The sequence below is a fragment of the Lagopus leucura genome, unplaced genomic scaffold (assembly GCF_019238085.1).
Source record: "Lagopus leucura isolate 7727_CA_CO unplaced genomic scaffold, USGS_WTPT01 Super-Scaffold_100076, whole genome shotgun sequence".
NCBI classification, from domain to species: domain Eukaryota; kingdom Metazoa; phylum Chordata; class Aves; order Galliformes; family Phasianidae; genus Lagopus; species Lagopus leucura.
In genome coordinates, this window is record NW_024962316.1 from 136,881 (window position 1) to 163,430 (window position 26,550).

Below are 26,550 nucleotides of genomic sequence, written 5' to 3' on the forward strand. Positions count from 1 at the left end.
CTCTCTTGGTATAAAAGTGTCTCTCTATTATCACTATGGTTTAGTGTGGATTTAATTGGAAGGAACTTAGATTCTGAAGTCACCACAGCCATAGACCTCAAAGTTACCCAGTATTTGGTGCTGTGATGAGTATCATGTACTTGAACAAGTTTTTGGAGAAGCAGTTTCTTCATGTACAGAATGTATATTGTTTCCTTCAGTTAACTTCAAGTTCCCCTAAACAGAAATTAAATAATTGGATTACCAATGACATCTAAAGAACATTTCCTGTTGTCTGATTACCAATACTGCTGCAAGCATTAAATTGTTGGAATAATGAAAGTCTCTCTGCACTTCTTTTCATCTCCACTTACAGCTGCTTCCTTTCTTCAGTTCTTTATCTCCTGCCTGTTTTTTGTTTGTTTGTTTGTTTTGTTTTGTTTCTAGTTTGATATAGAAAGTTTAAAGATTGAGCAGTTTGTTTCACTTTCTAGCTGTTACTCCAGGAAGCAGTACGGAGCTGGGGTTGCTTGCATGTGTATCAGTTACTTACCTGCATGTTAAGCACACCAGAGAAGGGACATGAAAAGAGGTGGTTTGCTTTTAGAGATAGTAATAGGCAAATCTGTAGGCAATTGCAAGGTTAAAGGTTTTTATCAGTTTTTTTTCTATTCTTTATTGAAGTAGAGAAAACCAATAGCCAGTTTTAGAACACTTCCTATTATTATTATTTTTTTTCTTTCTGATAAATACTGATAATTACTAAACCAGCTTCCCTATTCTTTATCTGAAGCACTGAGCTCATGTAGAGGACTCTACATAGGCCACATTTCAGTCTAGTTGTTCTGGTCTGTTCATGCATACTCATCAGGTGAAGAACATCGGGATGGAATGCCAATGAGAGAAGCATATTTTACCCTTAGTTTATCTCACATTTATTAGTAGATCAGTTAATGAATGGTAGAGTACCAGAGTGAAAGTGCCTCTTCAGAGAACACAGTGAGAAGCTAGTAATCAATCCCTTTACCAAAAGTAATAGTAATGCATCCTTTTCGTGATTATTGATGAAAGTTAATAGTAAACCTTCCGGAAAAAGGTAGAATTAAATTAATGCAAGTAAATGGACCTTCAGAATAACACTAGGATATCCACATGTTAAGGCAACAAAAGGAAGCTGTAGGCTGTTGCTGTGCTGTACCAAGTCCTGATGTGCTCTAGAACAAAACTTTTACTTTGAATTATAGGATGTGGAAGAATGGAATATTGGCAATCTGAACACCCTGTTAGACATGGTGGAACATGAGTGTGGTATTATTATAGAAGGTGTAAACACTCCCTACCTCTACTTTGGGATGTGGAAGACAACGTTTGCTTGGCATACAGAAGACATGGATCTCTACAGTATCAACTACTTGCATTTTGGGGAGCCAAAATCCTGGTAAGTGATATCCTGATAGGTAGTAGCTACATACCATTGCCTTGTTGTACTTGGAGACCATGTGGAGTCCTTTTTTCACACCTAATTCCATCAGGCCTACATAATTTCTCACTTCCCACTTTTTTTTTTTTTTTTTTTTCCCCCCCCCCCCCTTTCTTTCTCTACACTTGAAAACAATTTTATTTTCTTTCTGGTTGACTTGCTTGGCGACCTAACAGCAGAATTAGGAAGGCTTCTTGACGTTATGATTAAAAACAGATTTTAGCATTTGACACATTTTTGGAAGCTAGTGCACAGGAGAGCAAATGATGATAGGAGTGTGTGGATGCTTTTGAAGTAATTCAGTAGTGTTGTTTTTGCACTGTTATGTTGGTAGGGGATTTCAGTTACTTTAAAAGTTCCATTTTTTAAGTTTATAAATGTACTTTCAACTCCAGAGACAAGGTAGGCTGAAGTATTTTTGTGGTCAATTCTTAGAATGATAAGCGTTTTTCAACACTGCTGATGCATAAACTAGTTGGAAATAACTTTCCACAAAAGTAGTTAATAGATAAGGGTGAAATTAAGAAGCTAGCAGATCTGGAGTAAGTTAGCAAGATCCAGTATTTTTTTTTTTTTTTTTTCCTAAAGCTTCTTATTTAAAAATATAACCAGAGAGACTTAGTTAACCCAGAAGAGCTTTGCTGAAGATCTTGATGTGACTAATAAATATTGACATTTAAGCTCTAATTTGCACACAAATGTCAGTGTGGAACTGCTGTCATTATGCCCTGGCACTGGCAGACAAGAACCTCCCAGCTCTCTGTAATATGAGTCCCCAGTGTCACTGTGTATCTCCAGGCTGTTAGTGTCTGCAGGCATATAAAAGCCAACAATGAAGATCCTGTGATAAATGGATATAATGTTCTTCTACAGTCTTGAAAAAGGGTGGAAAAAGGGGCTGGGCTTGAAGCATTCAGCTATCAATGTGCCCTTTAAGAATCTTTTCCAACATGTCAGAAAATTTGTTTTGCCAGCATTTGTGATTCTTAGTTTCCTTTGTTCAGGCAGTTAGATGTACAAGGATTTTGCAGAATCACTTATGCTACCTCTGTTAAGCGAGTTGGATGTCAAGAAACTTGGATTTTAATTGAAATGGAGCATGCTTTCATCTTAGATTTTCGATTTTTTTAGTATGTCTTCAGAGGCAGTTAGATCAAAATTTGATACTCATCTCCAGTAGGTGGTGCCATGAGCACACAAGAACCACTTTTCTTTGCCCAGACAGTGCAGTGACCATCAGCAAGGCTTGCCACTTTGGAGTGTCTGTTTCAGCGCACGAGAGTTAACTGCTATGAGAGTTGTACAAGCAGCTGGCCTGAGGTTTGCATGATTATCATGTCGTCATATCTGCCTCTCCTTCCATGCCTGTGTGTTATGAGGTTTGCCTGGCCTGTCTTCTGCTCACTTTTTGTTCCAATCCTGCAATAGAGGGTTCTCTCTTTTAAGAAGCAGAAATAAGAACAGGTTACTTTGAAAAGAAAAGCTTGCTCCAACATGAAACTAATGCCTTTACAGCTTAGTAACAAATAAGCTCTCACACTGTGAGCAAAATTTAGAGAACAGGTGCTAAATGAAATGTACACTGAGTATTTGTGGCCTTGAACTAGAACTGTATAAAACTTAGGAACTTCATGTCATAGACTTGAATTGCTCAGGTTGGAAAAGATCTTAAAGATCATCAAGTCCAACCGCAACCTAACTAAGTACCTTAACTCTAACAACCCACTGCTAAATCGTGTCCCTGAGCACTACATCCAAATGGTTTTTAAACACATTCAGGGATGGTGACTCAACCACCTGGGCAACCCTGGGTAGCCTATTCCAGTGCTTAACAACCCCTTCTTCCTTTCCCTTTCTTTGTCGTTATTGTTGGTGTTGTTTGTTTGTTTTGAGTAATGTGAATAACATTTGGGCGCCAACATATTGTGTCTATCATAAGGATGATAAACTTATTGCATGAAGCTGTTCTAAACAGTGGCTTTTCCTTATGTTCTTATATATGTTTATTTTCTTCCTTGTGGAAAATACAGATTGCATGATAGAAAAACAAAGAAACCCTTCAAAAAGGAAATCCTCAAACACCTGCGTGTAGCATGGTGTATATGAAGAGGGTAAGAATAAGAAGAACTAAAAACAGTAGATGGAAAATTGTGTCTGACAAATACCAGATCTTAAAAGTTCTCAGTAGCTTTTATTTCTGTCTAATCCTGTTAAGGAATGGAGAAGACAGATCATACAGTCTACTTGAAAGGAGCTCAGGTCTTTCTGGTTAGAAATCAAAGCAAGAATATGCTCTGGACCTGGTTTAGGAGAAGAAAAAAAAAAAAAAAAAAAAGGTATTTTTACCATGCTTAAAAGGGAATGAAGGGGCCTATGCAGCTGTTCTGTAGTTGTATAGGTCTTTTTCTGGTAACTAGCTGTGTAAACCTTATGTAGTAGGAAAGAAATGAGGATTTTGAGGTTTGACCATGTTTCCTGTTCAAGTGAGCTTCATATCTACATAACTGTGTCATGCAAAAATAGTTGTATTGTGGCAGGATGCCATTGGTGGTTTGGAAGGCCTTTATCTTGTTCCCTGAAGTGTGAGGAAAGAGTATGCCACTTGCCTAAGTCATTTCTTTCTTCTTCTTCACCCTGACTACTTCTGTTAGTAAGTTCTTAAGCTCTGCTGTGAAGAAGTGTTGGTTTCTGAGGGGTAAATCTGAATACCGCTTTGAGCAGACCTGTAACTTTGCATCCATGCAAGCAAATGCTGATTTTCTGGATATGATTGCAGTGATCCCAAAGGTCAGGTGGGGGAGCTCTTGGACTTCAGTGACTAAATGCCAGTGGTGCAGCCTGGCTTATCTCAAGGATAGTTGAAATATTCGTTGTTTTTTTTTTTTTTTCTTTTTTTTTCCCTGGCACTACCTCGGTAGAAATCTTCCCAGCTTCCTTCATCCGTTTTATAGACTCTTTGATTCTAACATTGATCATCTTAGAAACACCTCAGGGAATAGCAGAAGTGTGGAGAGTTATGGAGTCTACCCGTTTGGGGTTGAGCTCTATAATAAGAGACAGCGTTACTGTTTGGCTGTCAAAGATTTTTGCATATTGGTAGTATTTTACCCCCAAATTGTCTGTTAAAAGCATAACGCTTTCTCTCATAAATTATCTTAGGCTATTTTAATTTGAGCCATGTAACCAAAACCCTACTTTGCTGAATAGTGAATAGGAATGGTGAGAGGCCACCAGTGCTATTTTGTTATAAATGTAAGGTGTGAAAGGATTTGGGCCATTTGAAAGTGCTTCCCAGACCTCATTTAAGTGAGTTTGGCAAGAAATGATCATGTTTATTTTCTATGGGAGAGGTAGAAGTGACTTTTCAGAGAGGTCTGGATATGGTCAGATCATGAGGAGCCACCCCAGTGGACAAAGATAATCGGAATGAGAAATCACTCTATTTGTAGATCTGAGAAGATAGGTATTGAAGTGTTATTTTGCATGGATCTTTTATTTCTGTCTTTGGAATTCTAGATTATACCTCTTGCAAAACAGAAGCTTTTGGGACTGGAATCAGAATTAAGATAAATGTTTGTTTCAGCAACTGAAGATGGCTTCTTTGTACAATCCAAGAGGCAGCTGCATGGCCATACAATTCCTTGATTAATATGTTTCTTTCACTGCAGAGAAATCCTGCTGCCAGCACTTTCTTGCACTATTCCTTTGCTGTAAACTGAGTGGAACAGACAGTAGCAAAATGAGCTCTAGTGTTATGTCACCAGGGATGCAGGTTAAAATACTGTTCACTGCTAAGTGAAGCGCTTGAGTAATGAAGGGTCATCCAGTGATGGGGGAAAGCTGAGGGCGTAATGGAAGAAAGCTTTTTTCCTTCTTCCAGTCTCATGAAATGATTCTATGTTTGTAGATTGCATTGCATTTGTATCTTTTGTCTCCTAACAAGAGGAACAAGCACTGTTGTCGTTAACCAGTGTAACTGCTGCTGCAGAGTTACCTATCCCGCCTCTTTCTGAAGTTGATCCTCTTCTCTGTTGCACTCCTTCGAGGGTATACGCATCTGGTCTACCAGTGTAGTCACACTGCTGTTGATTTAACTGCAGAATAAGTCAGATTAGATTGAGGAGGTAACCTGGAAGTTGTGGGCACTGTCCATCAAATGTATCACGAATTTGTTGTGTAACTTCATTTTAAGCTTCTCAGGCAGGGAGCTGCCAGGCTGAGTCTGTTGCTTGCTTGTTCCTCAAATTACAAAGAAATGTTCCTCTCGCATTAGTAGCTCAATTACAACCTTTTCATGGTCTGTTTTCTTCTGTTGTTTTTTTTTTCCACCAGAAGTTTGAATGTATCTCATTTTGCAGCCCTATATTAAACCTCTTGTGGTAGGAGTTTTTGGTGCATCAATTATACATATTATATATAATTACCTTATACATTCATATGCTGAGATCTAAAATTGAGCATATTGTCAAGAGATGCTAACAGAAGACTGATTTTTATAGTGACAGAAGCAACAAAACTGAATGCCAAGTCTTAATACTTCATGTTTATTGCAGCATTTTACTGAGGAATGTATGCATCACAGCTCTTGGAATTTGAAAAGCATATCTTTAAACACTGAAATACTCTGCCATCATTTCATTTCATCTCAGTAAAATAGTGAGTGCACGTACATGCTCTCTCCTGGTATAAATTATGGTCTTGCATATCATTTATGTGGGTTCTCTTCCTGTGTTATATACAGGTTATTGTTTTACACTCCTGAATTGCTGTAGCAGTAATAATCACATTTGGAGGAACAAAGTGGTCTGATACTGCCAAACCAGCAGAGTAGCTGCTAACTTTACAGAGTGGTGAACAGTGCAAGTTCCATTGCTTAGATACTTTGTGACTAATTTTGCCATATAGCAGCAATGTTAGATATATTTTTGTAAGTATTAATGTAATGTTACTCTGTATAATTTCTTAGAAACTGGGCTCAGCTTTGAAGTTGTACGGTCTTCTCTTCAAACACTCTCCTATTGAAAACAGGTCATGCCTAATCTGTTTACTATCGGATATCAGACTTCTGCCAGATCAACAGTTTATGAATATTTAAGAACAAATTACCAAATGAATTCTAAAATAATATGACAAGATAAAAGCAGTGGTCACGTACAATTGCATTTTAAGGCCCACTTGAAAAGTTCTGTCTTGTAGAAGTATCAACACCATTTGCTTGAAGATCTGTAGAATTACCTAAAAACTTTATTGATTAATTAATTGGTACTTTCTTTCCTCGGGTTCTCTGGAGGACTGCCTTGCCAGGTAGGTCTTTCTGTATGAGCTGAGGAAAACAAGTACATGGGAGGACTAGCTTATAACATCTACACTTAAGTAAATGTGGATTATGTTACTGATGCCACTGTCAGTAGGGAAACATCACATTTTCTGAGAGTGGTATAATGGGGAGATTTAAAGCAAAACATGTTTGTTCCCCTGAGAGTGGATAGGAGAGGGACCTTGTTTTTTCTTGGCTAACGGCATATCCTAAAGCAGCTGCAAATACGCAAGTGCTGAGGATCTTACTGCTGATTTTATTTTTCATTATTGTCTTAGGAAGCGCTGCAGCTGTCTTAGTCAGAAATCTTGTCGTATCCTCCCCCCCGGGATGAAAAAAAAAAGTTGATCCCTGGAAAACTGTCTTGGGGAAATAAAATGACCCAATACAGTCACAGAGATTAACTCTTCAGGTTTTATCATTCCTCATTTTCAGTGCAGGATACTGGGTCCTTGTCCCCATTTTCCCTGTGTGGTATTCTGCACCATCTCTCTGCTTTAACAGACTCTCACATATGTTGCAGTTTGTTGTGAACTCAATGTAATCTCATATAGAGCAGCTGGATTGATACTGAGATGTATAGCAGCGGGGGGGAAGGGCATTTGTCCCTTGCATCATTTATTGCCTTCTCACTGTCACGTTCCCCCAGGGAGCCATTGCACAAGGCAGCTGGATCACTGAATTGGTAAGATGTGATTAGAAATCTTGATTATTAGGATCTCAGTAACCCTTGCACCCTGGAGATCCTTGAGTTTCTTAAAGGTTGATTAGCTGGAATCACATAGGGACTTTGCCCTTGAGGTAACTCAGGACTCTGAATTTGTTATGCTATGACTTTTCATTTTGCTCCATACAGAGGATGGATGTATATCTCTCTATATATAGATATCTGATTTTTATTTTTTTCAAATTTTATGTATCCTATTTTTGCAGCATTCTCCCCCATCCCCTTGATCCCCAAGTTCTGCATCAGCTTTCCATGGGAAGTGTATGAGGCTGCCTTCTTCTGAAGCGTGTGCACATTTCCTGTTTGTGTGTTCCACTCTTGACAGTAGAGATTAATGGGCTTGTTGGGGTGGAGTGGAGGAGAAAGGAAAGGCAGGGGAAGGCCATTTGGCAGTGATGGGTTCCTTGCAGCTCACAAATTTCCTTCCAGCCTCTGCTATCCCATGTAATCTCTTTTACAGCTTTGCAGTTTTGGAGTGAAAAAGAGTAGAATTTATGGCGATGGTTGATTTATAGATTAACAACAACACCATTTACTCTCAGGCAGATTTGGCAATGCGAGACGCTTTTGTACTGGAAAAAAAAAAAAAAAGGATAGAGGAAAGAACAGTGATATTCATTAAAAGAAATAAAATGAAAGTGAGATAAAGTATAACCAGGCAGAGCAGCTTTTCACTCTATCTGTTCTACAATCATGAGGTGGAAGCTGCTTTGGAACTGGATTTCTAGAATGAGAATCTGTGTGCATGTTGATTTGCTCTGAGATTTGTGAAAGGAATGATATATTGAGATGAAGAGTTACATTCCCCTGTGATTCACTGATAAATGAGAGCAGTGCTGTGGCAAGTTATTAATACAGCCTTTCAAGCTTCATATACCTCAGTCATTAGTTAATCAATACAAGCCACACTCTGCTAGTGATTCTTGAACAAGGCTTCTTCTGGGCCCGAGAGTACTGTTTGTCCTCCAGGTGGAGCTGTGGCTGAAGGATGATGTAACTCATTAAAGCAGGAGTGGTGCATGTTGATAATCTGCTATAAAATTCCAGGAGATTGGTGTGTTGTAGGGATTGGATTGGTTTTAATGTAGTTAAGTCATCAAACCAAACTATATGAAGAATCATGAGCTCTGGCTTGTATTAAGGGGATTATCCTCCAAATCAGATGCTTGCAGTTGGAGTAGTGGAAATTTTTCTTTTTAATAGACTTGGATTTTTGTTGTGTTGTAGATTATTAAAAGGTAATTTTTCCTGATGCAAAGGAGGCACGCTATTCTGGGGAGGTTGGACTTGCATGTTGCCTGTCTTCACCCACTGTTATCTAACTTTGAGAAAAAATGCCACGAAGGTCAGGCCAGACTATTGGATCAATGGGATCAGTGGTGGAAATTGTCTGAAGAGGGACTGTTGCCCTGTAAGAATGAGTGCACTGACCTCAGCCTCGGGCTGTTTGTATGCGTCTGGTACTCCTCCTTTCTCTCAGCTCTGCTATGTTTGTGCTTTTTTTTTTTTTCCTTCTCCCTCCAACTGAAGTCCTTTGCTCTTTCCATTTGTCATCCTTATTCCTGCTTAAATCTACTGCAGAAGACATGTTAGTATGTACACTGCCATTTTATTTTTCAATCTGTGCATTTTGTATCTATTTCCATTGTGTATGTGTTCAATATGTTTGTTGAAATTAAACTCTTAGAGATTGGGGTGGCCCATCTGCCAGTGGTTGTAGTGAAAGTAGCGAAGTAGAGATTCCTCTGATCTGTAATTCATCTTTATACCCTTTCATAATGATCTTGAAAGGTGACAATACAGATCTGTGATCTCATTCCTATCTTTGCAGCAGTGTCTTCAAGTGGGCTCCTGCTCCTCTGATGCAGTGTTCAATGTGTGTGGCTGGTTTCACCAGCACTAATAATTCATTGCAGCTCAGTAGACCCACTCTGCATTGAGAGAAACATGCCTTTGATCCAAGAAGGCATCCACTTTCGCTGAAAGTCATTCTTGTGTTTTGAAAGAGTCTGCTCAAAGCTGAGGCCTGATTTGAAATGAAGATCTGTGGAAGTCTGACAGGATCACAGATTGGTTTTAATAACTGAGCTGTTTGAACAGTGCACTCTGCTGCTGGGACTAGATGGGAGGGATATGTGCTTCCATGCTTCGTGTAACTCTTTCAGCCTGATCTGACTTGAGCTCTGTGGGAGACTGAGCTTGCAAATTTTGGCTTGGCACGGCCCTGAAAGTGAGTTGGTTGGGTGAGGAGGAACCAACCATGATGCTGCTTGTCTTTATTCATGTTTTGTTAACACATTGGCGGACATCACCAGGGATTTTTTTCCTTTGCACAGCAGAGAAAACTGATGATGGGTGATGCCACATACAGTACAGGTATAGTTTAAAAGAACAGAAGCCTATAGCAATGACAGCACTTAAATAGTACTCTGCATTTTTGAGGTGCTGTGTGGCTGGTAACTAGTTAATATTCTGAGTAATCTCTGCTGGGGTTCTGGACACTTCTTCTCAAAGAGGACAATCAACGTAGCATGGGGGATCTGGGAGAAGAAATAAAGGAAATTCTATGAAGCGCCACTGATTTTTATCAGACCTTAACTGTAGCACTTCCATTTTGATGCTGGCTAGTGCAAAGGCACTTGCTTCAGCGTGGATGTTGCTGGAGCCTGTGACAGTGTAGTTCGATGAACGAGATGATTTTATCTTTGGAACATTTTTTCCCTCAGAAAGGAAAGTGTGTATGGAGGCATTGCATCTCTGGCACAAGGGGTTTCCCCATCCAAAGATACCTGTTTCTATAGAGCAGATTCTGTTTAGGCTGCTGTAGGAAGTTCCCCATATCCTTTTCCAAAAGCAGTGAACAGCAGCAGGCAGTGCTCAGGAAGGAGGAGGGAGTTCGCAGAGGCTGCTTGGTGCAAGATGAGAACATCTGTGATGTCTCTAGTTACCTTATTTTGTTGTTGTTGTTGTTCCTTGAATTGTGTTGATGTCTTTTTATAATGTAAAGTCTTTGAAGAGCATTTTTTGCTTTTCCTTTAGTATTGGATACTGTAGCAATATAAAGAACCAGTAATTAATAATGTGATTACCAGTTTTGAGAAAGAAATCTGATGTGAACAGGTTTTTCAGAACAAAGAACAAAGAATGGCATGAGGATGCATATATTACAGTCATTCATTACCGTTGAGTTGTACACTAATTATCTTAGCCAAAAGCAATATAAATAAAAGATTCTATCATGTTGTTTCCTAAACACTTTTTCTTAGTAAAACACGTGCTTCCCACTACCTATTCACCGCATATGGTGGAAAACTATGGGTGTATTTTGTATGTGTGTCACTCCATTGTGATTTGTAAATGTCTGCTCTGGGCCTGCATTTGTTGCAGGATGACCAGATGGTTGTTCATATGTAAACTCCTCTTTTAAAGTAGTATTTAAGAATTGCATTTTAGTTGTGGAAAAAAACTCTTACAGTTATTGAAATCTAAGTGAGAAAAGTGATATTAGTTAATTGCCTAATGGAAAAAATTCTGTAGCTCAAGTGCCACTCGTAACAATTTGTACTGCTTTAAAATCAGAATTTGAAAAATCTACTGCCCAGAGTGTGTTTCTTGAAAATCTGTCTCTAGCCCATGGTAGCCTATATGATTGACAGAATTTAGCTTTGACTGTTCCAACAGTTGATCCATAAGGGTTCAGTATGAAGCCCAGAATGACTAGAAATATTCTGCCAAATGCTATTGGACAATAAATTTTAGAGTAATTACACAAATATCAATTTCTTAAGGGAAGGAGGAGGTTTCTCATCTCGCATACTGTTCTGTTAGGAGCAAACCTACTTGTCTTTTTTCTGTATTGTGGTTGACAGCAGAGTTGATAATTAGACAGCAGTACTGATGGAGAAGGGATCATATCATGGGAAATATGCTACACAGACCCTTTCTGAGCAGGTTTTGTCCTGATTTTCTTCCTGTGTTGGCTTCCAAAGGGTTGCATTTGAGCAGCTGTCTGCAGAGCTCATTTCTCCCTGAGCTTTAGAAGATGGGCTGATTTGGTGTGCTTGTAATCTTGTTCTGTCATTACCTACTTACTCCTTATTATGGCTTTTCGAGGAGATACTCAGAAGCCTCTGTGTGTTTCTTTCTTTCTATGTGTATTTCAATAAAAATGTCATTATTTGGAATCGTTGACACTGCTGGTTAAAGGTACTGAATTCTAGCATCTATTCTCTTGTAAAATGATCCATTAAAGATAAAACTGCAGACACTCAATAAAGGTTTTTTCCTAGGAACAAGAAGCTCTCTGATCAGTACGAGATCTTATCTCTACAACACATGTTTACATTCTTGATGTGAAGGAATCACAAGAGAAGGGGATGGATGAGGGAGCCCAGAGATTTTTTTCTTTCTGAATGGGATTGCAAGAAGTGAAACTGCATGCTTAAAGCAGATTCTCTGCTGGATAACCTCTGATACTGATGAGAAGAAGAAAGGGAGTTGATTGCTGTCTTTTAACAAACTGAGAGGGAGAAAGGGATGACCACAGGGGGTAGGGAGCTGACAGTGCTGTCCTCTGAAAAACAGGATCACAGAATCAGAAAGGTTGGAAAAGACCTTCAAGATCATCCAGTCCAACCATCCACCCTTCACCAATAGTACTCACTAAACCATGTCCTTCAACACAAGCTCCAAACATTCCTTGAACACCTCCAGGGTCGGTGACTCCACTGCCTCCCTGGGCAGACCATTCCGGTGCTTGGACCGCTCTTTCAGAAAAGCAGTATTTTGTAACGTCCAGCCTAAATCTCCCCTGGCACAGCTTGAAGCTGTTCTCTCTGGTTCTATCACCAGTTACACGAGCAAAGAGGCTGACCCCCAGCTCACCACAACCTCCCTTCAGGTAGAGAGCAACAAGGTTTCCTCCGAGCCTCCTCTTCTCCAGGCTGAACAATCCCAGCTCCTTCAGCTGCTCCTTATCAGGCCTGTGCTCCAGACCTCTCATCAGCTTTGTTGCCCTTCTTTGAATCCCCTCCAGGGCCTCAATGTCTTTCTTGCAGTGAGAGGCCCAAAACTGGACGCAGTACTCGAGATGCGGCCTCACTAGAGCTGAGTACAGGGGGACAATCACTGCCCTGCTCCTGCTGGCAACACCGTTCCCGATGCAAGCCAGGATGCCATTGGTCTTGGACACCCGGGCACACTGCTGGTTCATATTCAGACGAGCATCAATCAGTACCCCCAGGTCCATTTCCTCTATGCAGTGTTCCAACCACACTGCCCCAAGCCTGTAGCGTTACCTGGGGTTGTTGTGGCCAAAGTGCAGTACCCAGCATTCGGCCTTATTGAAACTCAACTGGTTGGCTTCAGCCCAGCTATCCAGCCTGTCCAGATCCTTCTCTGAGGCCTTGGTACCCCTAGGCAGATACATACTTCCAGCCTTGGTGTCATCAGCAAACTTACTGAGGGTGCGAACGATCCATTCTTGGTGTTAAAAGCCCTATTTTGAGACAGGTTTCAAAACCAACTTAAAGAATAGAGCAGAACAACTTCTAGAGCTTTAGTTTTATACTACTAGGAGATGTTACATTGTAATTGTTGAAACCTTAGGTCTCAGAACCAGCGTTTGAACTGCAAACGAGGGGCTCCCCAGCGTGTAGTAGTGGCTCTTAGTGGTTCTATTGGGCGATAAGTGTACCTAACAGAGAAAGGGATTTTTAATTTATTCATTGGCTTTGATAGCACTGTTGCAGTTATGGGAGCTAAAGATTTTGAGGACTACAGCTCAGATTATGCATTTATAGACAACTTTCTCTTACAGAGATTGGAATAATAGCTCATCACCACTGGGAGTAGGTTGGCATTTGTATCTTCAAAGGGTCAATATTTTTGGCACAGCTAAATCTGCTTTGAAGACAGATAACTAACTCCGTGTGACACACGTTCTTACGTATTTTAAACATCCTGTTCAGTTTTTCTTTCTTTTCCTTATTTCAGTAATTATTGCATGTTAAACTGTATGGGCCCTGTTTGGCCAGACCTTGTGCAGACACTGTGAAATTAACTTTCATACCTTCTAATGTGAATCAGAGTGAAATGACATTTTTGAAGCCTTGCAGCTGAATCTCCTGTCCATAGTGCCCAAGTTCTACTAGAAATTAGATGCATGAGGCTTAGTAATCTAGTAGTTGCTTAATTGTTCTGTTTTGGTGGAGGAGGTGCTGGGTATGGAGTGCATGGCGGGGAAGGAAGGCATTGTAACTAACAAAATCCGTGTGTGTGTCACAACTGTAGCAGGTAAAGGTCTCAGAAGCCTTGAGAGACTCTTGACCTAAGGGATGGGATGCTCTGATGCCCTGCCAAAGCTAATGACAGCTCCAGGTGAGAACAGTGCCTCCTAAACCTGGGGGAGAGGGTGTGAGTGGGCCGAGGGTTGCCTGAGGCAGAATTTTTAGTAGCTTTGAAGACAAAATTGAACATACCCTCCTGCTTGGATGAAGCAGCCTTGAGGTCGGAATCTGAGCTAGTTTGGAAGGTCCCTGAAGAAGATCTGATGCTGTAAATGGTGTCATTGCAGTAGTGAATTCCTCACTGTGTCATCCTTTAATGGCTTCTAAACTTGCATCCTTGCGTCCTGGGATGGTCAGTGTACTCTCTTTATTTACTGACACATTCATGTAATTCTTAACTCGCAAGACATTTGCTTATTTATTTTCACTGTTCCTGATAATAATTCTAAGCCATTAGAGGGGAAAATTGTATTCAGAAATGCTTTATTTGTTTGATGATGTACAGCGATAGAAAATAGCACATTTGCTGGCTTTTATAGTCTGATAATTATCAACATCCATCAAACCATTCCAGGGGAATAAACAAAACACCAAGAAAATTACACTATTAATGACATCCTTTATGGCAAATGGAAGAGATCCTTTGCATTAAGGGTGAAAAGGGGACTGCCCAGTTAGACTTGCTACTTGTTAACAAAAGCAAATTACTGCTGTTTGTAAATCATAGAAACACAGAATGGTTTAGTTTGGAAGGAACCTTTAAGATCATCTATGATTATCTTACACATTTGTACTTTGGGGCATGCACCTTCTAGACCTGTGATCTCAATGTGTGGTAACTACAAGCAGAATGAGGTTTGAGGGATCCTCAAGAACTCAGAATATTATGTGGAAGTAGAGGTCAGTTTTGCTAGAATTTAAGTTTTGTGAAACAAGTTTGGAAGTTGAGAATTTTTCACGTAGAGCAGCAAAGTTCCATTTTTGAAGAAGTGATATTTAATCTATTTCAGGGGCCTGCTCTTGTTTTAGCAGAAAGTGTAGGAAAAGGTAATTTAGAAGAATCACTATATTACTTTCAGATTGTTGACTTCAGGGAAGATGATATTTGAGTCACACAGCTATAACAATTTTTTATCTTGAGACTTTTTTCTGTTCTGTAAATCTTGTGTTCCCTGGCAAAGTAGCAAGACGTTATTCATGTTGTAATCCCACAGACTACAGCATGGCAGTTTTCAGGTAGTTTGGCCCTTTCTTGGTTTGTTTGTGTATGGGAACTGCTGAGTCACAGCCTGAACCTCTGATTGATCACTTGAGGCGAGCCGTGAGTCAGCCAGAGGAGCACAGGTGAAGGCAATTCAATTCACCTGTGCTGCCGGAAGGGGTGGAGCCAGGCTGCACCTCTCCTAGACCTATTGAAGAGCTGGCTACCAGTAAGGAAGGATCTCGTCTGGAGATCCCTCCTTCTGGTGTTCTGTGGTGAGCCCAACATAAGGGTAAGCCTGCCATTTATTCTCTCTCGTTATCATAGTCTACTTCGCCTAACTCTCTTGTTTGTTTTGTGATTGTAACATCTTGATATCCATTGATTATACAGTTTGCAAGCTCAGTTTCTTGCAAGTTTGATATGCATTAAGACAGTGGCTGCTTTAGCACTGCTTACATAGACATAGCTTTACTGGGGGACCTTGCTGAACCAGAAGGGACAGACGCTACGTTTGAAGCATTGGCTGAAGGTCAGCATTTTAGGCACAGTTGTATATTTTGTTGACGATTGTAGATGTTTTCTCTGAAGCAGAAGTAGTCTATAAAAAGAGAGTTATTAATAAAAGCTGTTTAAATATTTATGCTGCCACTATCAATTCTCTTTAATTTTATGACTGTTTGGGATGACAGAAAATTCTTGCTTCATCTTTGCTGTGGTTATAAAGATGTGTCTACTGTAGGCTGAAGAAAAGTTAGGTCTGCAGCGTTCTTCATTCAGTTCCACCTGGGCAGATGGATGTCAGAAAACTGCTTCTGTCAACTGTGATGAAGCATTGGGTAGTTGTCAGTCTGATATTGTCAAGTTGAGATTTTTATCAGGATTTTTACAGGATATTACAGTCTATTTTTGGCCAACTGATGCAGAACTCAAAGTGGCATTTTTCTTGTATTTATGTACTTTTCCTACTCTTTCCATGACTTTGTGGAGTGCCTTTATACTACAGCCTTAATGGGACAGAGAAGGGAAGCAGTTTTACATGTGATTTTTCTTTTTCCTTCAAGTTTTTGATGGGGTAGCTTTTGGTTTTGGTGTTTATCCAGAGGTAACTTCTCTTAGTATGGGTCTGGGGTACTGAAGGAAAAAGAACACTCCTACCTGCTGAAAAAATCTTGAAGTTTCCTGAATGATGCCTGTAGAAAACGAAGTCATTGGATATAGTGAAGCATAGTCCTCCCAGCTCTCTCTGGAATTAAAATCCTTTATTGATCTAAGCCCCAGCCTGTGGGTGCAGGAGGGTCAGTAACAAAAGGTATTGAATGTCATTGCTTCATCAGTTCCTTCTGTGGAGTACTTTGTCCCTAATAAGTGTCTGGCCACATTTTGTAGTAAGAACACAAGATGCTGCCATGAGACACAAGAGCCACCCGTTCATGTGTGCTTGCATGCTCAATTACAGTGCTCCTTTGATTGCAGCAGTTTATGATCTTTCCATGTCACCTCCATTGTTATTCCTCCTTGTAATCAGTCACTTTATGTCTTGATCGCATAAAGCTCGCTTGCTCGACCTGTGCAGAGCTTGCAGAAGGCTTCTGTTTCTATTCCTGGTTTTAAGTAGCAGTCCGAATTCTCTCTCTATTGCTTATCTTTATATAAATCAGTCGGTTCTGTGAGTGTAACTTAAAATAGAATTTTACTTACTCATAATTAATTCACTTCTGCAGTTAACTTTGTGAATTCCTAAGAATAAATTTACAAGAAGGTGTAGACCCTGCTTCCTAAAAGACTTGGTCCAAACAAAAAAAAGTTAATTTATAAATGTGGAGTCAGCTATTCCCAAGAGGCTGTTCTGTGGTAGGGTGTTCTGATCTGCATATTATTACATATACTCCATTTTTAAAAGCTGGAAATTCCTCCTCTCTCACTGGTTCCTATCTAAGCAAGTCCTTTTTCTCTGACTCTCCATGGACTATTCTCCAAAGCTCAGCTTGGCTTTTTGCAGTCTGCAGTTGCAGATAACACAGTAACCATGTTCCAATACGTTAGACTTTTAACATCCTCAAGATTCAATTAATCTTATCTTTACAACTCCCAATTACAGACACTAATTAAGTGAAGGTTGCATTGTAGACGGGGGATATTACATTAATCAGCAGCAGCCTTGTAGCCATAAATTAGTTCTTTCCCAATCCTTCAGCGTTTTTCCCACAAGGACTGGAATGTCTCATTTCCCTGTTTTAAGGGACATTAATCCCACAAAGGAGCTTTGGATCAGGATTAGTTTTATCACGTTTATGTAAGTGATAAATTGTCTTTGTAAAATGAAAGCTCCTAGCTTTGTCCCAGACAAATGAAATTGAATTGTTTGATTATTATACAATTTAAGGCACTGTCAGACTTTGGTCAGAGTATGCTGGGAGCCTGTTGTTGTATTTATTATTTTATAAGATTAGGTACTACATAGTATTTTCCCTTAGATTTTTTTTAAGCCATCAGTTTAAATCGGCTTAATGTCTAAATCTTAGGGCATCCTATGTAGGGTTTCTTTCCATTGTTATCCTTTCTAACCTGCAAGGATCAGATAAGGTAAATTTTGTTAATGTGAAAAAGCAATTTGGGATATGACTTCTATCTGTTTTTCCTTACATTGTAGATAAACTTTTGACTAAAAAATTGAGAAGCTGAATGAGAAGACTGGCAGCAAGTCCTCTAAACCCATTGTTTTTTCAGAGATCCTATTGGAAGAACAACAATACTCTTAATGTGTTGTTGAGATCAGGCAGTTACCTGCTTACGCTGGCCCATTTTGTGACAATTTTGACAATTTTATTGAAGATAACAAAAATAATTCATTTTTTTATTATTCACATTGTACAAAAGTTATAGCTGGTAATAAATACATCTTTTTCAAAACTCTTGTTATGAAAAAAGGTATGACAGCCACATTTAATTATGTGTAATGTATGTATGTAAACAACAATTTTAAAAATTCTATTGGCATTATTATTTGTGCAGTCTGTTTAAAGATGTTTGGGTGTATATAGTGCTCAGTCACATCATGACCTGAGTGAAGTGTAAAATCTTAAGCAGTTGATTTTTCCTTCTGTGAATACCTAGGCAATGTAACTTCAAAGAGTAAAGTAACTAAGATCTTCTGGGGGGAGATCTCAGGAGAATATCTCAATTAGTAATGTGTGACTTCAGGCAGTTGATTGTTTTTCCTGAATTATATTCAGTACTTTGCACCAGCACAAAACAAACAGAGGAACCTCGTCTCAGTGACATTCTTTTGTGCACTTTTTACTCCTGATCACAGAAAACTGTCTTTTAAAAATGTAGAAACGGTTCCCTGCATTCTTTCATGTATTGTTCCATTGAAGACCCCACTTCTTCCATTCACCTCTTCTAGAAAATTACCTAACAGTTTAATTCTGTTTGTTTCAAATCAGTCAACACAATCCTGCCAATGCAAAGATCAGCTGCTTTGACTGTTATGAAAAGTATTTACTTTTTGAAGAAAGCCAGAAAAGATTTGCACACTTGTCTTTGAAAAAAATATTTATCCTCACTCCCTGTAGATGTCAGTGCACACAGATCCTCCCTCACGCTTTTTCAGCCCATCTGAAATTTCTTGTCTTTGTCTTTAGCACAGCCTTGTGAATTTCTTTTGCACGCATCCTTCCTGCAGAAAACAAGACTGCTGTTCCCTATGCTGACTGATTCCTGTTGCGCTGTCAGTTTGTCACCTCTGCTCTGCTTACACCTTATGAAGCTTGAGATGGTGCTTTTTAAAAAGTAGCAGGAAAGCCTCACGCATTGTGTAACACATTTAAGGGCTTTTCTGAGATACTGACTTTCATCCTCCTTTTGTACTGACGTGTTACCGATGCCTTCCAGACTTCTAAATTTTTGCTTACGTTTGGAGACATTATTGTAAGAGTGTTGTGCTAAAAGTTATTACTATCTTTGTTTTTAGTTTTTTTCACTGCTTTTACATTGTGGTGTGATTATTTTTTTTTCTTCTCTGTTAACTTTGTCCTAGGTATGCCATACCTCCAGAACATGGCAAGAGATTGGAACGCTTGGCGAAAGGTAAGCTTGGCTTCTTCCTGTGTTAATGCTGTTTGGATAAATACATAGGTATGTGCTTAGTGAAAACCAAAGCATTCCAGAAGTGAGTCCAACTCTTAATTTTATAATGGATTTGTAAAGAATTTTAAGATTTATAAAGAATTTATTTTGAACTGACTGCTGTAACTTACTCTTGAAAGAGCTGCTTGATGAACCTACATTGGTATAATAAACTCTTGAGTCAGAAACCTTGTCATGTCAGAAGTGCTGTGCACAATTCTTCATAGTGCAACTGTTTTCTCAAAATCTGTCTTCTGACACACCATGGCCCTAACCAAAACTGGTGGCAAAAGCTTGATTTTTTTTTCAAAGCATTGAGACCATGCATGGGAAATAGTTCATCATGCATCTCTGTAGGAGGTTTGTGGCAGTGTGGTGAGAACTCCGTTGCTCCAGTTTTGTGGTGTGCAGTCTGTGAAGTATTGGTGATGATTCCATCCCATACCCCCACTGCTGGGAAAAGGTGTGCTAAAAACCATTATGTCTTCCTGTGTTATAAATGTTATTTATATAGTACTGGTAGATTACTTCAAATCTTATTCAAGGAAATTCAACAACAGCACTAATGGAGAACAGCTAGTGGAGTTCTTGCCTCCCTCTATGACGACATAAAGTGTTGTTGGTGGCATTCCTTTCCAGTGCCATCCTCCATCATCATTTCAACACAATAAAGTCCAACTCAAAGAGCAGGGCTAGCTTGGGCTGTTGTAATTTTTGACCTTGCAAGTGCCAGCCTCAGCTGCCCAAAGCCATATGTGCACTTCTTGCCTAAGTACCTGCCAAGGTCATTCTGCAAGCAGCAAGCATGGACATCAGCATTCTGTCTTTGTCGCTTCTGGTTTCCAATTGGTAATGGTGGCATGGTGGCAACTTCAGGAAAGATGACTGACTGTAGAAATATATATGTATTTATTTGTTGATGTTTTATTTGTGCTTTGTTGTTGTTTTTGTATATTTGCAAATGTTCTAAGCGCTGCCCAGCCAAACAAAAAAAAGTCAGTGTTTTGGGATAATTAAGTCAAAATCTACATATTCCATCCTCAGTGAGGTGTACTCTGAATGATTTAAATCTGTTGTTGAAGTTAATGCGACAAAAGCAGTGCTGTGGTATGAGAGGCAGGGAGATCTGGAAGGCTGTATTCTGATGCAAAGGAGTAATAATAAAAAAGTAGGTTTTCTTAGTGTTGGCATTTCTTGCTAACAGTCTGACGTTCTGGTGATTGTTTTATACTTGTGGAAAAAAGAATAAAATTTTGAAGCACAGCAGTGGTTGACAGTGTGTAAACCAGACACGTTATCCGTGATCTCATCTTTATTTTGAGCTGCTTGTTTTATTTTGCTTAGTGCCTTTTGGAAGTTGGGATGAATAATGTCTAAAAACTATGATGAAGCAGCGTTACTGCTTGGGCATCCTCCCCGTCCTATGCATCAGCGGACTGTACTATGAAGATGTTCTCTCTGGAAAGATGAGCATGCAATTAATATAGAAAATGAATAGCTGAGCTGTAAATGGGCTTGCTGAGAGAGTTGTGGAGTCCATGGAGAGAATGTTAATGTGTTGCCATATTATTGGTGCTAATCACTTAAAATGTGCTTATTTATTAGTAGCTTTAATGAGAGCCACATAAACTGTGCATTAAAAAAAGGAACTGCAGAGAAGGACAACAAACCAGGCAGCAGACAGTCATCACTTTAATGTAAATGCTTTTAGTGCAAAAATATAGGAAAACCTGGAATCTGGCAATTCTTTTCACTTTCTGAAACCCCTTCCATTATGTCCCATCGATTAGTTTTGTATCCTGAGCTTGCTTGCTTTTTAAATTCTTTCTCAAAATGACATTGGTTCTTAATCCCATAAACATCATTTGTTAATTGAATCACCTGCTTGGAGTGTAACACATGGTTGCGAACACTGTGTTCTTACAGTCTAGCTGATGCTTTTGGGAAGGAAGTGTTGACATCAAGAGGTTTGGTTTTTACCCCAATGTTAATGTTTTTAATTATTTGTGGTTTGTTTTGACTCGGTGCGAATCTTGTAGCTATAGTCAAACTTGCACTTAGTACTGCTGAGATGCTGAATTAAATCACAGTGTCTCTATATCTGACCTCTGTGGCCAATGAATGAGCATCCCTTCTACTTCACTGTAGTGGTTATGTTTTGTTTTGTTTCTTTCTTTTTGACTCAATATTAACATCTGCATGCTTATTTCTTTCTTTTCTTTAGGCTGGTATGTAGGGCAGATCGTTCTGGAATCGTATGATAACAGTTGTGTTACTTTCCCAGGAATAATATAGCTGCCCTTCAGAGAAGGTATAAAAAGGACTATGGAGTAGATGGTGCATGCTTGTCAATTTTTCCTTGTCTATATTAAGAAAAAGGTTTGTTCAGACTCAAGCCAAAACTGGAGACAGCTAGGTTCAGTTTCTTAATTTGCTAGGGATTTACTGAGATTTTGGCCAAGTTGCGTATTCTCAGATACGATAGATTAGATGCTGACTCTCATTGTGAACGGAATTAACACTTATGTGCCTCAACATTCAAGTCTTTTTCACAAAATTTATGTGGCATTTGAAACAATGAGGCATGTGCTAATTACTGACATCTTTAGCAGTATGCCTGTTGCTTTGATCTACGTAAAATATTTAGGCAGGTTTTCGTTTTGTCACCTTGTCACTGATTAAATAATGACTTGATACAATATTCCTGAAGTGATAGTCCTCTTTGTAATGTCTCTACAGGATTTTTTCCTGGAAGCTCTCAGGGATGTGATGCTTTCCTCCGTCACAAGATGACCCTCATTTCACCCTCAATCTTGAAGAAGTACGGCATTCCTTTTGACCGGGTATGTACAAAAGAGGCTTTGAGGAAAGTAAAGTTGTAAAGTAAAGCTGGCAAATTGCTGTGATGCACGAACTATGACACCCCTCTTCTAAGGCAGCAGTTCTCTGCAGCTGGTCAGGAGCGGTTTGATGCATGTCCTATGGCTTGTCAATAGGCAGCATAACTCTCAGGTAGCTGTTCAACACAGTCTTAAGTTTTTTTTTTTTTCTGGATCTCTTGTGAACCAAAAACTGGAGTTACACATGCAGGTTCTCCGTTGTGAAAGCATTCTATCTACACAGAGCCAGTAAGGATCTGTCTGTTTCTTAAGTCCTCTTATTTGAAATGAGGGGCCATGTTTATTTGGTATGATCATTTTAATGTGCTTATCCTCAAAGGCTTTGGGCAAGAAGTAAATCTCCTCAGTCAAGCATGGATTTTATGCAGATTCAATCAAGCGGTTACTGCTTCTGTATGTTGCCAGCATACAAAGCTCATTGTCCTGCCAGAATGGTTAAGGACACTGTTTGTGGGCATGATACTGTCAGGGTGCAGAAAAAGGAATTGAGTTGGAGGCACTGCAGCTCTAACTCCAGTGGAAGTGTCAAAGAGCACTTGATTTAAACTGATTTCATCCTTCCTCATTTCTCTGGCATCATCAGCTCAAGACATTGTGGCTTTTTTTTTTTTTTTTTTTTTTTTTTTTTTCCCTAAGTAAGAACTCTTAAGCAAGGTTTTGCTAGAGTTAGTCCACCGGTGACAAAGTATACCACCTATTTGATGGTCCTAGTGATTCTTTGAGAAGTACAAGTTCTGCACTCTTTTATAGCATAAAAACTATGATTTCATTCTATTTACTGCTCCAGAGACTGTTTCATTTTTCCTAGTGGAAGGCTGTGATGAATGAAATTTTAAGTGTGACTGTCTGGTTTGTTGGATGAGCTCACTGTGCAGCAGAGACTTGCAGAAAGCCATGTGTGGTGCTTAGTGGCTGCATTTTGCCACTGGTTTGCACATGATAGTTGATATCAACTTGTTCTTAGGGATCAACAAACCATTTTTTCTTGTAATTCTATCTGTTAAACCTGAAGTCCAAATGTGAAAACATGGTTATCTGCTACACGCGGTTGAAAATAATCTGACTTTGGGATCTGATTTTTTTTTTTTTTTTTTTTTTTGGTAGGAATTTTAACTTTACAAATTTGAGGAAAGTAGATGAGTAGATTGGAATATGGGTAGCATACATGGGTGCTCCTGTGGAAAGGACTTGATAGAGGAGGCTGGGCATAACCTACAAAGGGATCGCTGCTTGCTTACATATAGATCACTGCTTATCTAAAGATGCTGAAAATAATAATAAAAAATCCCAATCTAGCTCACTAGATATTGTAAGTGAAGTTTGTTGTGCAGCCCCTTGTTGGTATCCCATCCTTCTATGAAATGGAAAAGTATAGGAAATGGAAATTAATTTCTGCCTCTTCAGTGCCCAAACATGCTGCTTGAATGGTTGTGGGAAGTCAGAATGTGAAGGAAATTCTTGTGAGTGTTTGAATGCTGTAGGTGGGCATATTTTTCTCTGATGAGACGATTTATGTTTGCTTTTCCATGTACCTGGAAAGTGGCACTGATTAGTAATTACATATACTGAGTAATTTCTGATCAAAACCAAGCAAGAGGAGCGAAAGAGTTTGTAATAGAGGAAAGCTTTTCTATCGAGCTTATCCCAAGTCAGCTTTACTGAGCTGTTTGGTGATGGGCATGGGATATGAAGTACTTTGATATGGAAGGACTTTCTAATTTGTTGCCTGGTAAAAAGTCTTTTCCCAGTTAGGTAGGCTTCCCACTGTGAATCTTGTGATTTGGGGAGGGAAGGTGTGTAGGTTCATCTCTGGTGCCTCCTTCATACTGAGTATTAAAATGTGTGCTACCTTAATGATAAGAAACTTATTTTGTGTATAGATTTTTTGTTTGTTTCCTTTGTATGTGTTTGGCTTCTGTGTTTTTTGTTGGGATTTTTTTTTTCACCCAAAAAATGGAGGCCAGTGCATGCGAAGAAAAACAATATTGCTGTCAAAACCAAACTTTTTTAAACAAGGGGTATTGTTAACATCTCACGTAAAGAAATATAATTCCTAATCCTGTTTTACAGAATGTGGGGCACAAATGTGGTTTTTTTTGTGTATGTGTTTACATATTCTCTATTTTCTATGGCACTCACTGGAAGGACGTTTTTAAATGTGAAGAGGAGGAGGAGGAGGAGATCTCTTTAGTCAGAGCAGTCCATGTCTGAATAACTCCTATCCTGAAAAGTAGGTTTTGAAGGAGGATTGCTATTGTTCAGGAACAGGGAATGTGTGCCACTTTTCTGTAGAAATAGAGATAGGATCCCTTCATCTACATTTCTGGCAGGTTTCAATGAAGTGAATAAGTGCGCATTTATAAATCTCTATAATGGTATTTACTTCTCAAAATAAAAAAGCAGATCAATACTGAGGCTTTTTAATAATTAAAAATGTGTATTTCTATAATCTCCTATTGATTTCTTCACTTATTCTGCAAGAGCTTGCATAAGTCAGTAAATTTAGGCCTTTCTCCGTGAGTGGCAGTTTGTGCTGGCTTTTCTTCAATAGTTATTACTTTTCTGCGTGGCCTATCCATCATCTCGAGTGCTTTCTAATTTATTGTAGGGATAATGTTGACAGCAGTGACATGGAGGACATATGCTGTGGGCTTGAAATGAAGACACCAGGATGTAGATGTTGTGACAGAAACATAATCTTTCCATTTTCTGAAGTTAGCAATCTACTGCTGTGCAGTGATGTATGGAGGGATGGGAGGGGATGCGCTGCGCGGCTGCAGGCCGTGCTTCAGCACCCCTCATCTGGAAGCTTTTGTGCTATCAAATCTTGCATTTATTTTCTCGTTTTGTTCTCTGCTGATGTTCATAGTATGAACAAGGTTGGGCTCAGTCTAGTGGGCCAGTGGTTTAATTCCTGATAACATTTTCTGCTTGGTTCTATTCCTGTGTTTATATGTGAAAGTTCTTTGAAGGCTCAGTAGGCTCCAGACTGCTGAGTTGTGGTTAGTGTCAGTGGGAAATAACCCAGATGTGTTACAAAAGCTTTGTCAGCACTTCCAGTTTAGAAAGACAGGCAAAGGTCAAATTTTGCCGTATTTCTGATCTGTTAAAGGGAGGAGATGGTACCCTATGCTTTGGGAAGCTAGCAGGATGAGCTGGTTACGCTGCTACCAGTTGTTTTTGTGTTGCTTAACAGGGACATTCTTTTCACAACGTTTTCTCTTTGTAGGTTTTTAAAAGGTGATTTTCTAGAAGTACTGGGAATCGTTCAGCCTCTGATTACAGCTGTAATCTGCAGTTTTCAATCCTTTTTACTTACTTTCATCTTAAAGGACAAATAGCAGGCTAAGATTTTTTAGGTTGTTTGACTTACAAGTGAACAAATGAGAATGATAACCATATAAGTGAGGAAATAAATACAGGAAAAGTTATCATGTATTTCAGTAGGACACTGCAGCACAGAGCACATGTGTAGGTGGGAAATGCAGTCTGTTTGGCCCCACTAGCATGGTGTGGGAGAGTTGGTATGAACTTAACAAGGGATGAAGTGACAGCAAGCAAAAGATTTGTGCATCTTTTGGAATGCTGCAGCTTGGGACCCTTTTTATAACTGGGGCCTTTATCTCAAGAGTTAAGATCTTATAGCAGCTTCTGTCCTTTGTACTGTTTTCTTTTGTCCTTTGTCTGTTTTCACTAGTAGAACTACTTCAGTATTTCTACAGTTAAGAAGAAATCGCTATAGGTATAGCCGAGAACTGGCAGTGACTGTTCTGCCTTCTTGCTGAGAGAGATTTAACAAGGAGGATATAACTGTCTTCAAAGTGCTTTTTCTGCTCATCTGATGTAGGTTGTCCTTTTATTTCTGTTTTTCAGATCACCCAGGAAGCTGGAGAGTTTATGATTACATTTCCTTATGGTTACCATGCTGGCTTCAATCATGGCTTCAACTGTGCTGAGTCAACCAACTTTGCCACATTGCGTTGGATTGACTATGGAAAAATGGCAACCCAAGTAGGTATCTGTTTGGTTGGGGGGTTACTTAAAACCACGAGCTCATAAACTAGTAGTTGGTGGGGAACTTCTCCCTTTGAACAAACTGAAAATGTCCTTGTTTTGAAAACGTACTTTCATTGATCCATGTTATTGTTTTATTCCTGTTGATAATTCATGTCATTTTGCGGGCAAGCATGTCTTTCTTGAATGCCTTTCTTGAATGCTGAATGTACATAAGCCTTGTGTAGAGGTGGTTTTGAAGTTAGAAGGTTTGGATTGGTTTTCTGAAGCATTAAAACTGCATTTCAGGGTGGATAAGGTAACTGATGTAACTGAATACAGTTCCTAGGGTATACATCTTGCAGGAGAAAGGATAAATTAGAGGCATCTTAAACTTTCATAGGAGTATACTAATAACCATTTTTAAATGGTTATTTAAAGACCATTTAACATTTTTAAATTTCCCTAAAAAATGCACAGTACAAAAGGTCTCGATGTCTGAAGAGGAGAATCATGGTGGAATGACTCCATGTAG

General features: G+C 39.3%; 1 protein-coding gene across 4 annotated transcripts in view; it reads left to right on the top strand.

The window, feature by feature from the left end:
- The window catches only part of KDM4B (lysine demethylase 4B), a 72,781-nt gene that overhangs the window by 3,803 nt on the left and 42,428 nt on the right, over positions 1-26,550 (top strand). For 3 of the 4 annotated variants that reach the window (XM_042887302.1, XM_042887305.1, XM_042887303.1), the window contains exons 4-7: positions 1,224-1,417; positions 19,034-19,083; positions 21,862-21,965; positions 25,896-26,033. In XM_042887302.1, coding sequence (XP_042743236.1) covers positions 1,224-1,417; positions 19,034-19,083; positions 21,862-21,965; positions 25,896-26,033 — 486 coding nt within the window. Of the gene's footprint in view, positions 1-1,223; positions 1,418-19,033; positions 19,110-21,861; positions 21,966-25,895; positions 26,034-26,550 lie in introns of those variants that run through there. The other variant, XM_042887304.1, reaches the window with a different exon arrangement.